Raw genomic sequence first — 14,147 nt, 5'->3', positions numbered from 1 at the left:
TTAGAATTATTTCAAATAATGAACGTGAATGATTGAACTGTCCCTTAGGGAGTTAGCCATGAGTGAGTTGGCTACAGTGAATTGGCTGTGGGTGAATTGGCTGAGGCGAATTGAACTCATTCCGGATTGTGGTTCTTCGTGAAACCCCGGGCCAGCAGCGACCTGAAGTATCAAGGCGGGAGGTCTGCACCCAAGGAGTTTTTTTGCGGGAAGGAACTTGATATTCCACAAAGATTTAACTTGGCATTTGGATTGATGAATGGTTTTGGGTGGGGAAACGCCCCAATCCTTCTGCAATTACACAGCTTTCTGAAAGTGAATGTAAGTTTTCTGACCGAGGCTTCCCAAGAGCCTGAAGCAAACTCCTTGTCCTGACAAAAAAACCCTTTTATTAATTTGCTGGGAATTCTTCCCATTCACATCCAGCAAAGTCTTTTGAGGGAGGATTTACAGTCACAGACCTTCTCTGGCTTGGAGAGCTGCCAGGCCGATCTCTGCAAAACGTGGCAAGGAGTCTCGGAGAGTCATGAACCAATGAAGCGAACTAAGTGTCTCCTGCAAACTCCACTCCCCTGTCGCTCCTCTTTTATTTCCTCTGGGAGGGGCCGTTCATCGTCCACCTGTGGCCTGAGTCCCAAGTCAAACCTTGTTTCTTAGCTGTTCCCTTTGTCTGGCCACTCTGTGCATGCGCACACTGGGAACAGGCTCCAGCTGTTCTGCCCCACTCAAGACCCACCTGTTCCAATTAGCTGGCCTGGCCCATCTATAGTCCCATTTTATACCTCCTGGCAAATATTTTTTCTGGGTTAGTTTTTTAGGGGTAGTTTTTAAACGCAGTTTTAAATTTTTAAATTTTTTAATTTGAACTTTAACTATTATTGTACAGTAAATTATATGTTACCTCCTCCAGTCACATCTATATCTATATTTATATTTATGTATATTTATTGTGTTTTTAATATGACTGTACACCGCCCCGAGTCCCTTCTGGGAGAGGGCGCGGTCTATAAATTAAATAAAAGTTAAAAAGTTAAAGATGTCCGACTCTGAAGGCAGCTATCCCCTTCTCTGCCTCCGACACAGAGCCCTCATCAGAGCCTTCCCCAGACTCCAGGACTGGCCCATCTTCCTCCCAACCTCCTCACTGTCTGAATCTGCTGCCAGCTCTGCTGGCTGCTAGCAGGCCACAACAACATCACAGCTGTTTGTATGTACCAGAGGCTGGTTTTTGCAGGAAGGAACTTAACATTCCACAAAGATTTAACTTGGCATTTGGATTGATGAATGGTTTTGAGTGGGGAAACGCCCCAGCCTGGAGACTTTCGTCCCCAAAATCCTTCTGCAATTACACAGCTTTCTGAAAGTGAATGTAAGAGATGGCCAGACTGAGCCTGAGGGAGGGGTCAAAGATGTCATGAGTCATAAGTTACTTTGCACCCATAAGAGATCCAGGTCGAGCCCACCTTGAATACCACTGACTTTTACCTACCGCCAATTTGCCTAGATGTTAGTAGCTCAGATTCTTGTAGCGAGCTTAAGCTTGCAATAAATATTTAAATCCGTTTGAAGCTTCTGACTACCCTTAGCGCTTGATGGCGAGTTTCCCTTGGGGCTTCTTCCCTGCGAAGCGACACCCCCAACCCACCCCAATAAATCTGTGCTCTTTTGCCTCTGTCCTCTCCGCAGGGCGCATCCGGAACAAAGCCGAAGTGGACGAAATGGCCGTGGATGCCGTCTTATCTCTCAACATCATCTCCGCCAAATACCTGAGGGTCTCTCACAGCTCCAACAGGTCAGAGGCGTTCCTCGTCCCGGGTCAGCTCCCCAACCTGGGAGCCCCAGCTAGGGGTGGACTGCAGTTCCCATGCTCCCCAGACAGCCTGACCGAGGAGAGTTCTGACCCACTTATGGGGTCCTTGGGGTGGGGGTAGGCTCCTCTGTTTTCTGAGTAGGAGAGCTTTAAATCAGATTTTAGACCTAGCGGGAAAAAGTGAGGTTGCGGCCACAGGTGAGTTGCTCCCAGTTCGGACGAACCGGTAGTGGAAATCCGGGCTGGGTCGCAGAACCGGCAGCGACCCAGGCTCACCAGGCCCTCCCCGAACCGGTTCTGTGGTCTCTTATGCCATTGCCGGCAAGTTTCTGTGAATGCGCAGAACAATATTTAGTCAACTGTGCATGCGCCGGCAACATGTGGCTGGCACGCGCACGAGCGAATTGAGTAGTGCACGTGCAAAGCCTGCACACAGCGAACCACTACCAGCCAGTGTAGGAACCTACCCCTGGATGCAGCACTTAAGAATCTGTGACCACGTTTTATCTTTAGAAATAGTGAGAATGGGAAACTGTTTCCCCCCCCCCTCCCATCGGGATCTGAGAAATGGAATAGCCGGAATACACTAATGTTAGTCATACAGACCTCTCAAAGGAGCCTTTCGTAATAGACAAATAATGATGTATGATTATAAAATTATAGATTATAGAGCGGAGTGGCGCAGAGTGGTGAGAGTGCAGTACTGCAGGCTACTTCTGCTGGCTGCCAGCTGCCTGCATTTTGGCAGTTCGAATCTCACCAGGGTCAAGGTTGACTCAGCCTTCCGTCTTTCCGAGGCGGGTCAAATGAGAACCCCAGATTGTTGGGGGCAAGCGGCTGACTCTGTAAACCTCTTAGAGGGGGCTGTGAAGCACCGTGAAGCAATATATAAGTCTAAACGCTATTGCTAACTCTGCCCACTGCCAGGAGTTCGAATCTCACCAGGCTCAAGGTCAATCCAGCCTTCCATCCTTCCAAGGTGGGTCAAATGAAGACCCAGATTGTTGGGGGCAAGAGGCTGACTCTGTAAACCGCTTAGAGAGGGATGTAAAAGCACTATGAAGCGGTATATAAGTCTAAGGGCTATTACTATCTTTCTCCTAAGTTGGTGGAGACAGCGGTCATGCATGGGTTAACTCAGTCAGTAACCAATAGAACTGAGTCTACCAAAGTGATGTCATCGGCTCTGCGGAGCATGCTCCCGCTTTTTCAGACTCAGTTCGATTGAACATCTTCCTCCCAGTGGTTAGAATGCAGTATTGCAGGCTAACTCTGCCCACTGCCAGCAGTTCGATCCTGACCAGCTCAAGGTTGACTCAGCCTTCCGTCCTTCCGAGGTGGGTCAAATGAGGACCCAGATTGTTGGGGGCAAAACGCTGACTCTGTAAAACCACTTAGAGAGGGCTATAAAAGCACTGTGAAGCGGTATATAAATCTGAGTGCTATTGCTGTAACGCACCTCAAAGGGTTTTTGCCCTCCCCCCCCTCCTCCCCCCCTAGGCTTCCATCTTATGACGGCCCCTTAGGCTATGAAATAAATCCATCCTTTTTGCGATTTGCCCAGTTTTCAGCTCTTGTCCTTGGCAGGAGAAGGGGGGCATCGTCCTCCCGAGTTCACATCCACGGTGCATGTCTCTCTCTCTCTCTCTGCGTGTTGTACGCGTGTTCATGTCCCTGCATTTGTGTCTTTTGGGTTGTCCTCTGGCTTGAGTTCTGCCTTTTTCTCCTCTGCTTCTCCTTTGTCGCTCATCCTTACCCTTGTTTGGGGGCGACCTAACGAACGCTTTCTGTATCTCCACAGGCTCTTTCTTGATAAGGATATGCCTAGGTATTTTCACATTTGCTTCCTTGGCGCCCAACCTAGTGCCCAGCCTCCCCTCTTCCCTTTTTCCCCCTAATCCCAGTTTGGCTGGTGGGCAGAGCTTTCATTACCTCCTCCCCCCCCCCCCCCACCGCCCCTTTGCTGCCTTGCGCTGTGGCACCTCTCCTTGGCTTTGAAATCTCCCCTTCGCCCTGTTCTCAGAGGTCTTGAGAAGCTTAAGGGGTGGGTGGGGCTGCAAAAGAGATCTTTTGTGATCTAAGAGATTTGGCCCAGCATCTGAGTCTGCTAGCTGGAAGCTTTTCTGTGAGTTCAAGTCTCATATTTGTGCTTACCTTCTTTCTCCCCTCCTCCATCCCCCCCCCCCCATTTAATTTTTACCTGTCGCTCATTTCCCGAATCCCATCCTCAAAAATCCAATTTCCCAGTGTGTCCTGACCCCCGATTCCCAGTCTGTATCCAGTTACGTTTCTTTCTTCCCGATTTCATCCCTTTGGCTTCTGTTGTGCTCAGTCTTTGCTACTCACGCGGTCGAAATGCCATTTGAACGTTTCTCCTCTCTTGTCTTTCCCCCCCTGAATTAGAACCAGCTTTGCACTCTTTCTGCTCCCTGGTTGAAATGAACGAAAAGGGGATTTTATTTCCTGCTGTTTCCCCTTCTCCTGGGACCCTCTCCCAATCTGCCCTCCCCTCCTTTTCCGCCGTTCATTTATTCCCTCTGGAATGAGCTGCCCCCGGAGCTTCGCATAATCCCCGGCCTCCGGTCCTTCCGACGCGCCCTAAAAAGTTGGCTTTTCCAGCAAGCCGGCCTGGCCTGTTTAGTTTAGTTTAGTTTAGTTTAGTTTAGTTTATTAGACTTCTAGACCGCCCCCTCTCCCCGAAGGGACTCGGGGCGGTGTACAGGTACAAAATTAAAAACCATACAATCGATAATAAATATAATTAAAATCGGATTAAACAGACCCCTGTACAAGTTTATAAAAATTAAAACCTAACCTTAAAACTAAACCGTAAAATTTGAAAATACAAACTGAGGTGGGAAAGCTTGAATTAGGCCAGGCCGGCTAGCTGAAATAGGTGGGTTTTGAGCTTCTGGTGGAAGGAGCTGTTAATTTTAATTCATTTTTTAAATGTATTGTCTTTTAAATTCGGTTTGGTTTTTTTGGATATGGATTTAATCTTTTTTTTAACTTTTGGGATGTGTGTTTTTTAATGTTGTACGCCGCCCTGAGTCCTTTTGGAGAAGGGCGGCATATAAATCCAAACAAACAAACAAACAAACTTCTTGCTTTCTGTTTTTCCTCAAAGTTTTTTTATTTTTACTTTCATATGCCGTATTTTTCAGAGTATAAGACGCCCCAAGATTTTGAAGAGGCAGATTAAAAAAAAAAAAAAAGATTTTGCACTCTGCAGACCTCGCGAAAACGGGCCTGTTTTTCGCCAAAAAAAGGGCATGCATAGCCTTTAGGAGCCTTCCAAAGTGCTCCTGGGGGCTGGGGGGGCAAAAACGAGCAAAAACAGGCCTGTTCTCCACTCATTTCTGCCCTCCCCAGTCCCCAGGAGCACTCTGGAAGCCTCCTAAAGGCTCTGCACGGTCACTTTTGCAAAGTGGGTGGGGGTTTCAGGAGGCCAAAAATGCTGTATTCAGTGTATAAGACGCACCCAGTTTTTCACCTTTTTTGTGGGGAAAAAGGATGCATCTTATACTCTGAAAAACACGGTAAATATCCACAAGTATACCACTATATCTTGACAAACACTATCATGTATTATCCAATATTATATCAGTTCTTCTCACCATCTACCCACAATAACCCTCATTTGCTCTTCTGCTTTCCATACACCATATTAGACCCTGTTCCAATGCGTCACTACTTCCTCTCCCTCTCTACCTCCTTGCTTTCCTCTACCATCCCTTTCTTCTCTACTTCCCCTTCCTCTCTTCTTCTCTTCTCTCCTCTATTCCGCTCCTTCTCTCTCTCCTACGCTTTTCCTCACCTCTACTTCCCTCTCTCCTCCTCTCCCCCCCCCTTCCACTCTCTCCGCTTAGCTTACGTGGTGTATTTCAGCATCTTAAAGGCAGGCTCAGTTTAATATTGATGGTGTTCATGGTTACTTCTTGCTTTCCTGTGCAAGATTCACTTTCTTTTAACCCGGCAAAGCAGGTCTATCCAGATTTAGAAGAGCTGAAGCAGGTTATGGAATAGCTGTAGGGCAGGGCTGGGCCACGCAATTGTGTTTCCTTCAAGAGGGTAACAAACAAACCTTCAGAAATTTTAGCTAGCCAGGGCCACCTTCACAAAACAAAAGCCAGGCCCTTCTTCCTTGTTTGTCCATGGAAAGGTAGCCACCGTTCCCTCTGCTTCTCATTCTTAGTTCTGAATGCCAGGTAGATTCCTAAGCCAGGAAGCGTGGGTTGGTTTGATATTGAGACACCCACCGTTGCAAAATTGAGGTTGGCAGTTAAGTGAGAGGAAGTCCAAGGACGTGGGTGTAAAAACTTAGAAAAAGGGGCCAGCTTCCTTCCACCTTCCAAGAATTGCTCTAAGCCAGGGGTGTCAAACTCAATTAAAAGGGTTGTGTTTGACCTGGGGGGGGGGGGCGTGGCCAGGGTGGGTGTGGCCAGCATGACATCATTCGTGTCGGGGGGGGGCGCCTGTGGAGGGAGGCACAAGCGGTCTGCCTCCATTTTTGGAGCTCCCATTTTTGGCTGCAATGGCCTCCCGCAAGCCTCTGCCGGCAAAAACGGAAGCTCGGGAGGGCCGTGCGCGGCCCTCAAGCGCTCCGTTTTCGCTGGTAGAGGCACCGCGGCTGGTCCTTCGTTGTTTCCACGACGGGCCAGATCTAAGCACCCCGCGGGCTGGATCTGGCTCTCGGGGTCTTGAGTTTGATACCCCTGCTCTAAGCTTATTCAGGATGGTTGCTCAGCCACAGCTGGGAGAGGCACCTCCGCACTGGAGCATCAGATCGTAGCCTTTGATTATTATTATTGTTGTTGTTGTTTTCCAGAACTTTCTACCGCTTTGAGGCTGTCTGGGACAGCTCCCTGCATAACTCCCTTCTTTTGAACCGGGTGACCCCCTACGCGGAGAAGATCTACATGACCCTCTCGGCTTACCTGGAGGTGAGGTTGCATCGTCTGGTCTCAGAGCTTCAGCCTGACGGAAGGGCGAAAGGAGAAGTTGAAATTCTCTTTTTTAAAAAAACAGGGACACCCCACCCCCCCAAGAGGGAATCCCCCTTTCTAAATTCTTAAATTGTTAGGCCGGTGATGGCGAACTCTTTCGGCACCAAGTGCCCAAACTGAGAACTGTCTGCACCAGAAGCTCGAAGACCAACTGGCTGGTGCGCGCATACCTGTTTGGGGGCTGTTTTCCGGTGCTCCAGTGCCCGCGAAGACCAGCTGACCAGTGCACATGTGCAAGCGAGAAACCAGAAAATCAGCTGGCAATGGACGGCACGCGTGCTCATAGAGAGGGCCGTAGGTTCACCATCACGGTGATGGGCCATTTTTATTTTACCCGCTACCTGTGCAGCTCTAAGCCTAACCCTTAGGCAGCGACTTTTTTCTCACCAAGATGAGCACTTATGATTGGTCTGGATTGTTACAAGTGGTCCCTCTTCCGTAAGCGAAAAACTAGAGCGAGCAAAGCCGCTCGGGAATAAGAACCTGCAGTCCCTGACATGCTAGCGTTCTGCCTGCGGGGACTCTCTTTGGTATTCAGTCGATAAATACATCCCTGCGCTGTGAAATCTCAAAATAGGAGTAAAGACTTTAGGAACTCTTAAGGCTAGTGAAATCAATCAACATTTGATATTTTTATGCTTATTCAGAATGCAACTCATTTTCTTATTTTTTGTTTTCTACCGGAAAGCTCAAAACCAGCCAAGATTAAGTCTTTAATTACTTAACAGCCTGTAGCTCTACAGCTCCAAGAACCAAGTATAAAGTACATATTTGACTTTTTAGAGTGTTATTTCCTAAGAGACGTGTGTCATTCCTCTTCCTGTTAAGTGACTTCACATGATTTTAAATAGAGGGGTAAATTCTGATCCAATGAAGATTGTTCAGTCGGTCATTCCATATAGAGGGTTCACCCTTGGCAACTTTTTAAGACTTGTGGACTGCCAATGCCCCAGGCTGGGGAACAGAACACTGTTACCTTCCCACAATGTGATCCCTATTTTTTCTACTTGCATTTTTTTTAACGTGTTTTCGAACTGCTAGGTTGTCAGAAGCTGGGACAAGTCACGGGAGCTTCCTCCGTTATGCGGCGCTAGGGATTCGAACCGTCGAGCTTTCTGATCGACAAACTCAGTGTCTTAGCCACTGAGCCATCGCGTCCCTAATAACCCATGATATAAAGCATAATAAATGTGGAGCTAGAAGTATGTGGGTTCATCTCCACTCGTGCCACACACACCTGTGCCAAAGAGAGCTGAGGTGCCACCACCTGTTCGCTTGTACGTTGCCCATCATCGATGGTGAAAGTGATCCAGCTGTTTTCTTCCCTTCCAGCTGGATCACTGCATCCAACCAGCCGTCATCACGAAAGACATCTGCATGGTCTTCTACTCGCGAGACGCCAAGATTTCTCCCCCCCGCTCGCTGCGGAGTCTCTTTGGACGTGGCTACTCTAAGTCGCCAGACTCGTAAGTCAGATCGCTCCCCCGGGGCAGTCCAAGGGCCACGAGACCCATGGTGGGCGGGAGGGCTTGTGGGCTGCCTAGTTTCCGGTCTCTTGGTCTCTCGAAAAACCTCCTCATGAAATTTCAAAAGATTGATTGAGTTGGTTCTTGGAGATCGTCAAGTGAGCGGCCAAAGCAGAGGACTCTCGTTTCAGGCTGACCAGGAATATGTCAAAGATTCTTTCAGTTGAGATAAAAAAGGGAAGCAGGTATTCCTCTGTAATAATAAAAGTATATTTGTTATATGGCAAATGTACGAGCCGTGGTGGCGCAGTGGTTAGAGTGCAGTACTGCAGGCTACTTCTGCTGTCTGCCGGCTGCCTGTAATTTGGTAGTTCGAATCTCATCAGGCTCACGGTTGACTCAGCCTTCCGCCCTTCCGAGATCCATAAAATAAAGGACCCAGATTGTTGGGGGCAAGATGTCGCTTAGAGAAGGCACTGTAAAGCGGTAGATAAGCCTAAGCGCTATTGCTACAAGAGCCATGGTGGTGGCTGTGGTTCGAAAGCAGTATTGTAGGCTAACTCTGCCGGCTGCCAGCAGTTTGACCCTCAATGCCTCAAGGTTGACTCAGCTTTCTGTCCTTCCGAGGTGGGTCAAACGAGGACCCCGATTGTTGGGGGGCAAGAGATGCTGACTCTGCAAACCGCTTAGAGAGGGCTGAAAAAGCACCGTGAAGCGGTATACAAGTCTAAGGGCTATTGCGCTATTGCTCTGATGAATTAACTCCAGTATGGACCAGCGTAATGATGCATGGAGAGCTTGCCCCTTTTCGGAAACTGCCTTGTTTTCTCAAATTATCGTTTTTGGTTTTTTTTTTCTCCTCCTGCCTCCCTCTTTGCAAGCAGCAACCGAGTCACCGGGATTTACGAGCTGAGCTTGTGCAAAATGGCAGACACCGGAAGTCCAGGTCAGAAGACGTCCCTTTTTTATGAATATGCCAAAAAGAAAAGAAAAAAAAAAAGAAAAATTCCTCCATATTTTTTTTCCTGAACCGGGTTGATTTGTGAATTTATTTTATTCCTGCCCCTTGTCTTTTATTTTTTAAGTTTTTTTATTTATATTTCTCATACGTACATTCACAAATATGCAATCTCATAACGATTATTATTCATGTGTACTATCTTTTAACATTTATAACAGTTTTTCTCCCCCTACAATTAACGATATAATCGAGATTGCTTTCCTACTGTCCCATTCACCCATCTTATTTTGTGACAACCCTACTCCTTCTTCCTTCTTTCCCTCCCTTCTTCTCTCCTTCTCTCCTTTCCTCTTTTCTCCTCTCCGTTCCCTTCTCTACTTCCCTTTCCAGCCCTGTCTCCCACATGTCAGGGTTCCAAACAGCATCCAAAAGTAAATCAGAGTATTACTCGAAATTTCAATTGATTAAGAGAGCCATGTTGGCACATCTGGGGAAACCCGAATCTGAAAGCTTCCTGGTTTTCCCCACCCAGTTGAAAGTTCAAGATCTTGCCCTCCACACCCCACAAGTCCATCACGCGGTCCAATCTTCTACTGCCATGTTGGCATTTCCACCCATCCAGTTCCGGTCAGGTGCAGAGGTGCAAAGACAAAGGATGACCTTGGCTTTCTAGAAGGAATTTTGTTATGGCTACATCGCATCTAACTCTGTACAATCCTCCCCTCAATAGATATTTTTTTTTAAAAAATTAATTAATAGAAGGAAGGACATGGAGTTCCAAGAAGAACTAAATAGGTTGCCTCTCCACAGTAGGGACAGAATCAAACAGGGTGCGTGGGAATCGGCAAGACACCTGAGGGTAGAACAAGAAGCAATGGGGGGAAACTAATCAAGGAGAGAAGCAACTTAGAACTGAGGAGAAATTTCCTGACAGTTAGAACAATTAATCAGTGGAACAGCTTGCCTCCAGAAGTTGTGAATGCCCCAACACTGGAAGTCTTTAAGAAGATGTTGGATAGCCATCTGTCTGAAACGGTATAGGGTTTCCTGCCTAGGCAGGGGGTTGGACTAGAAGGCCTCCAAGGTCCCTTCCAACTCTACTATTGTATTGTATTGTATTGTATTGTATTGTATTGTATCAAGATCTCTAAATGACCTGATCTTCCCAAAACAAAGAATAGCTTTCTTCAGAGCCAGATTTAACATTCTTCCTTCAGCACTCCTCCAGGGCAGGTATAAGAGAACACCTGTAGCAGAACGGGTTTGTATATGTGGTAAAGGAGAAGTGGAAGATAGTTCTATTACACTGCCAGCTATACAGAGCTTGTAGGTCTGCACATATTCTCCCCTTATTAGAGGGGTTGACAGGGAGGGCAGACAATTTTTATCTAGGCTTTCTCCTCCAGGACACTAACCCGGTTACCACGTACGCAGTGGCAAAGTTCTGTGTTGCTGCAATGTCCATAAGAAAATAATTGGCTACAGAAGCATAGTTGTCACCTTGTACCAATTATCTGGACATATCTCTAACAATCTTTGGACCATTGTATTTTACTCCTATACGTAACGGCGTTGCACCCGGGTAAACCAAGGAGTGACCCGAACAATCTGAGAACACGTATGTTGTTTTCCACTTTTAAGGTCAATACTTTTTAATTACCGTATTTTTTGCCCTATAAGACGCACTTTTTTACTCCCAAAAAGAGGGTGAAAATCTGGTTGCGTCTTACACGCCGAATGTAGCCACCTGGGTCATCTAAAAATGGGGCAGGCAAACACCAGTGAGGAAGAAAGCGATGACAATGACTGCGTGGATCTGTCCTTCCTCATTTCTGATAGCAGCGAAGAAGAGGAATTCTTGGGGTTCAAATAAAAACATTACAGCCTTATTTTTGTTACTTTCACTGTTTACTGACTTTACTGACTGTTAATGAGAGTAAAGATAGTTCTTAATATGTTACAGGGTTGACATAAAATTGTTCTTAAACTGCTGTTAACTTTATACGGTTGATATAAAATATTTTACTATAGTATTTGGTTCAGAATCTTTTTTTCCTAGATTTTCCTCCTTTAAAATTGGGTGCGTCTTATATTCCGGAGCGTCTTATAGGGCGAAAAATACGGGTATATCTTAATGTCAGTACTTTTTAACACATTGTAAAAAAAACCTAACGTGTATTGCTGGTCTTTGACCGTAATAAAGATTTACTTACTCCCCCCTCAATAGAAATAGAAAAGGCATAGTAGAATAATAGAAAGAGTGGCGGGCCAAAGATCCAAAAGAAAGATGGCTGCAGGACTGACACTATTCCTACTTCCCTTCTATTTCTTCTTCTCCTTTTCCCTTTTTTCTTCCCCTATCCTGCCCCTTGTCTATGGAGATTCGCAGTCATCCAGGACACGGTTGTCCCGAAGGGGCTTTTTTTTCAAAAGGCAACGGGACTTCCTTTGTTCAGTTATGGAGCAGAAGGTCGTGACCTTCCCTCCTGGCGCGTTGGAAACTGACTTGAACTGAACCCGGTTTTTAATGTTTCAGGAATGCAGAGGAGGAGAAGGAAAGTCCTGGATACTTCTGTGGCCTACGTCCGAGGGGAAGAGAACCTGGCAGGGTGGAGACCCCGAGGAGACAGCCTGATCCTGGAGCACCAGTGGGAACTGGAGAAGCTGGAGCTGCTGCACGAGGTGGGGGCCCAAAGGAGCAGGAACCGGGAGGGGAGGGGAGGGGCAGGGATTCCTTTGCTTTGTTTCTTCCTGTTGGTGGAATTTCTCCCCGAAGCCGCTGAAGTTCTTCATTGTTCCTGCCCCTCTTTGTCTGTGGAGATTCTCAGTCCTCCAGGTCCTGGATGTCCCAAAGGTGCGTCAACTGGACTCTCTGGTGTTTCTTTGAAGACGTTTCGCTTCTCATCCAAGAAGCTTCTTCAGTTCTGACTGGATGGTGGGGAAATGGAAGGATTTAAGTACATAAATCCTATAAATCCATAATATAAATCCCCCCCAAAAAGGATTGAGAATAGAATAGAATAACAGAGTTGGAAGGGACCTTGGAGGTCTTCTAGTCCACCCCCCCTCCCCACTTAGGCAGGAAACCCTACATCACTTTAGACAAATGGTTATCCAATCTCTTCTTAAAAACTTCCAGTGTTGGAGCATTCACAGCTTCTGGAGGCAACTTCTGTTCCACTGATTAATTGTTCTAACTGTCAGGAAATTTCTTCTTAGTTGTAGGTTGCTTCTCTCCTGGATTAGTTTCCACCCATTGCTTGTCCTGCCTTCAGGTGCTTTGGAGAATAGCTTGACTCCCTCTTCTTTGTGGCAACCCCTGAGATATTGGAACAATGCTATCGTGTCTCCCCTAGTCCTTCTTTTCATCAAACTAGACAGACCCAGTTCCTGCAACTGTTCTTCATACGTTTTTGCCTCTAGTCCCCTAATCCTCTTTGTTGCTCTTCTCTGCACTCTTTCTAGAGTTTCAGCATCTTTTTTACATCGTGGAGACTAAAACTGAATGCAGTATTCCAAGTGTGGCCTTACCAAGGCATTATAAAGTGGTATTAACACTTCATGTGATCTTGAGTCTATCCTTCTGTTTTTGCAGCTTAGAACTGTATTGCCTTTTTTTGGCAGCTGCAGCACATGGCTGGTTCATATTTAAATGGTTGTTCACTAGGACTCCATAAATCCTTCCATTCCCCACCATCCAGTCCGAGCCGAAGAAGCTTCTTGGATGAGAAGCAAAACATCTTCAAAGAAAAACCAGAAAATCCAGTTGCCTCTTGGGGGAAAAAAGCACCTTTGGGACCTGTCCTTCTTCCTGCACATGTCCTTTCTTGCCGGATCCATCCCAGTCTCCCCGACCCAATGCTTTTCGTAGTTTGGAGGGGTGGGGTGGGGATCGCAGGCACACATTCCAGTTTAGAAGTCACAGGAGGAACCACCACCACCTCCACCTCCTCCTCCTCCTCCTCCTCTTCTTCTTCTTCTTCTTTTTAAAAGGTTTTATTTTTTTTTCCTTTCCATATACATTCACAATTATACATTCTCGTACACATACTATTAACATTTATCTGTTGACTCCTAGCATTTATCACCATCCGCTTATGAATATAAAAAACACAATTGGGGTCACTTCCTTGCCACCCCATATCTCCATCTTATTTTGCAACAACCCTGCTCCTTCCTTCTTCCCAACCTCCCTTCTCTGACCTTCTTCTTTCCTCCTCTCCTTCCTCTTTTCTTCTTCCCCTCCCTCTCCCCCTCTCCTCCTCTCTCCTTCTCCTTCTTGCCCTCTCTCCTACTCTTATTTCCCCTCCCTTGCTTCCTCTCCTTTACCCTTTCTTCTTTTCTCTCCTCTTCCTTCCTCCTTTTGTTGTTGCCCTTGCTTGTTTTCTTTCTCTGATGGATTTTCGGGGTGGCATTCCAGCGGTCCCGGCTTCATATTTACATGAAAATGGATTTCCTCTTCCACATTTTCTTTCCCTGTCATAAATCCACTTGTATCATTTTTATATTTGTATCTTAGTACTTTTCTATTCCCACCCCCACCCCCCTTAATTTAATAATATGTCGCCTGGATTGCTTATTCTATAATCTTCTCCCTGGCTTCTTCTCTTGCTGCCCAGGTGGAGAAGACGCGTCACTTTCTGCTGTTGCGTGAGAAGCTGGGCGACGGCCTCCCCAAGTCCCTGAGTGACTCGCTCTCCCACAGCTTGAGTAGTAGCACCCTCAGCACCTCCACCAGCATCTCCTCGCAGATCTCGTCCACCACTTTTGAGAGCGCTATCACCCCCAGCGAGAGCAGCGGCTACGACTCGGCCGACATCGAGAGTCTCGTGGAGCGGGAGAAGGAGCTAGCTACCAAGGTACCGAGCCCGCCTGTCAGGGTTCCAAGTAATACACCCATAACA

General features: G+C 46.9%; 1 protein-coding gene across 5 annotated transcripts in view; it reads left to right on the top strand.

Moving 5' to 3' along the window:
* KIF1B (kinesin family member 1B) overlaps window positions 1-14,147 on the top strand; it is a 145,406-nt gene that overhangs the window by 118,783 nt on the left and 12,476 nt on the right. For 4 of the 5 annotated variants that reach the window (XM_081955491.1, XM_081955493.1, XM_081955494.1 and 1 more), the window contains 6 exons: window positions 1,687-1,792; window positions 6,639-6,753; window positions 8,149-8,282; window positions 9,167-9,228; window positions 11,780-11,925; window positions 13,863-14,102. In XM_081955491.1, coding sequence (XP_081811617.1) covers window positions 1,687-1,792; window positions 6,639-6,753; window positions 8,149-8,282; window positions 9,167-9,228; window positions 11,780-11,925; window positions 13,863-14,102 — 803 coding nt within the window. Of the gene's footprint in view, window positions 1-1,686; window positions 1,793-6,638; window positions 6,754-8,148; window positions 8,283-9,166; window positions 9,229-11,779; window positions 11,926-13,862; window positions 14,103-14,147 lie in introns of those variants that run through there. The other variant, XM_081955495.1, reaches the window with a different exon arrangement.

The sequence above is a fragment of the Natrix helvetica genome (assembly GCF_964273705.1).
Source record: "Natrix helvetica genome assembly, chromosome: 5".
NCBI classification, from domain to species: domain Eukaryota; kingdom Metazoa; phylum Chordata; class Lepidosauria; order Squamata; family Natricidae; genus Natrix; species Natrix helvetica.
This window is presented reverse-complemented; position numbering and strand designations above follow the sequence as displayed.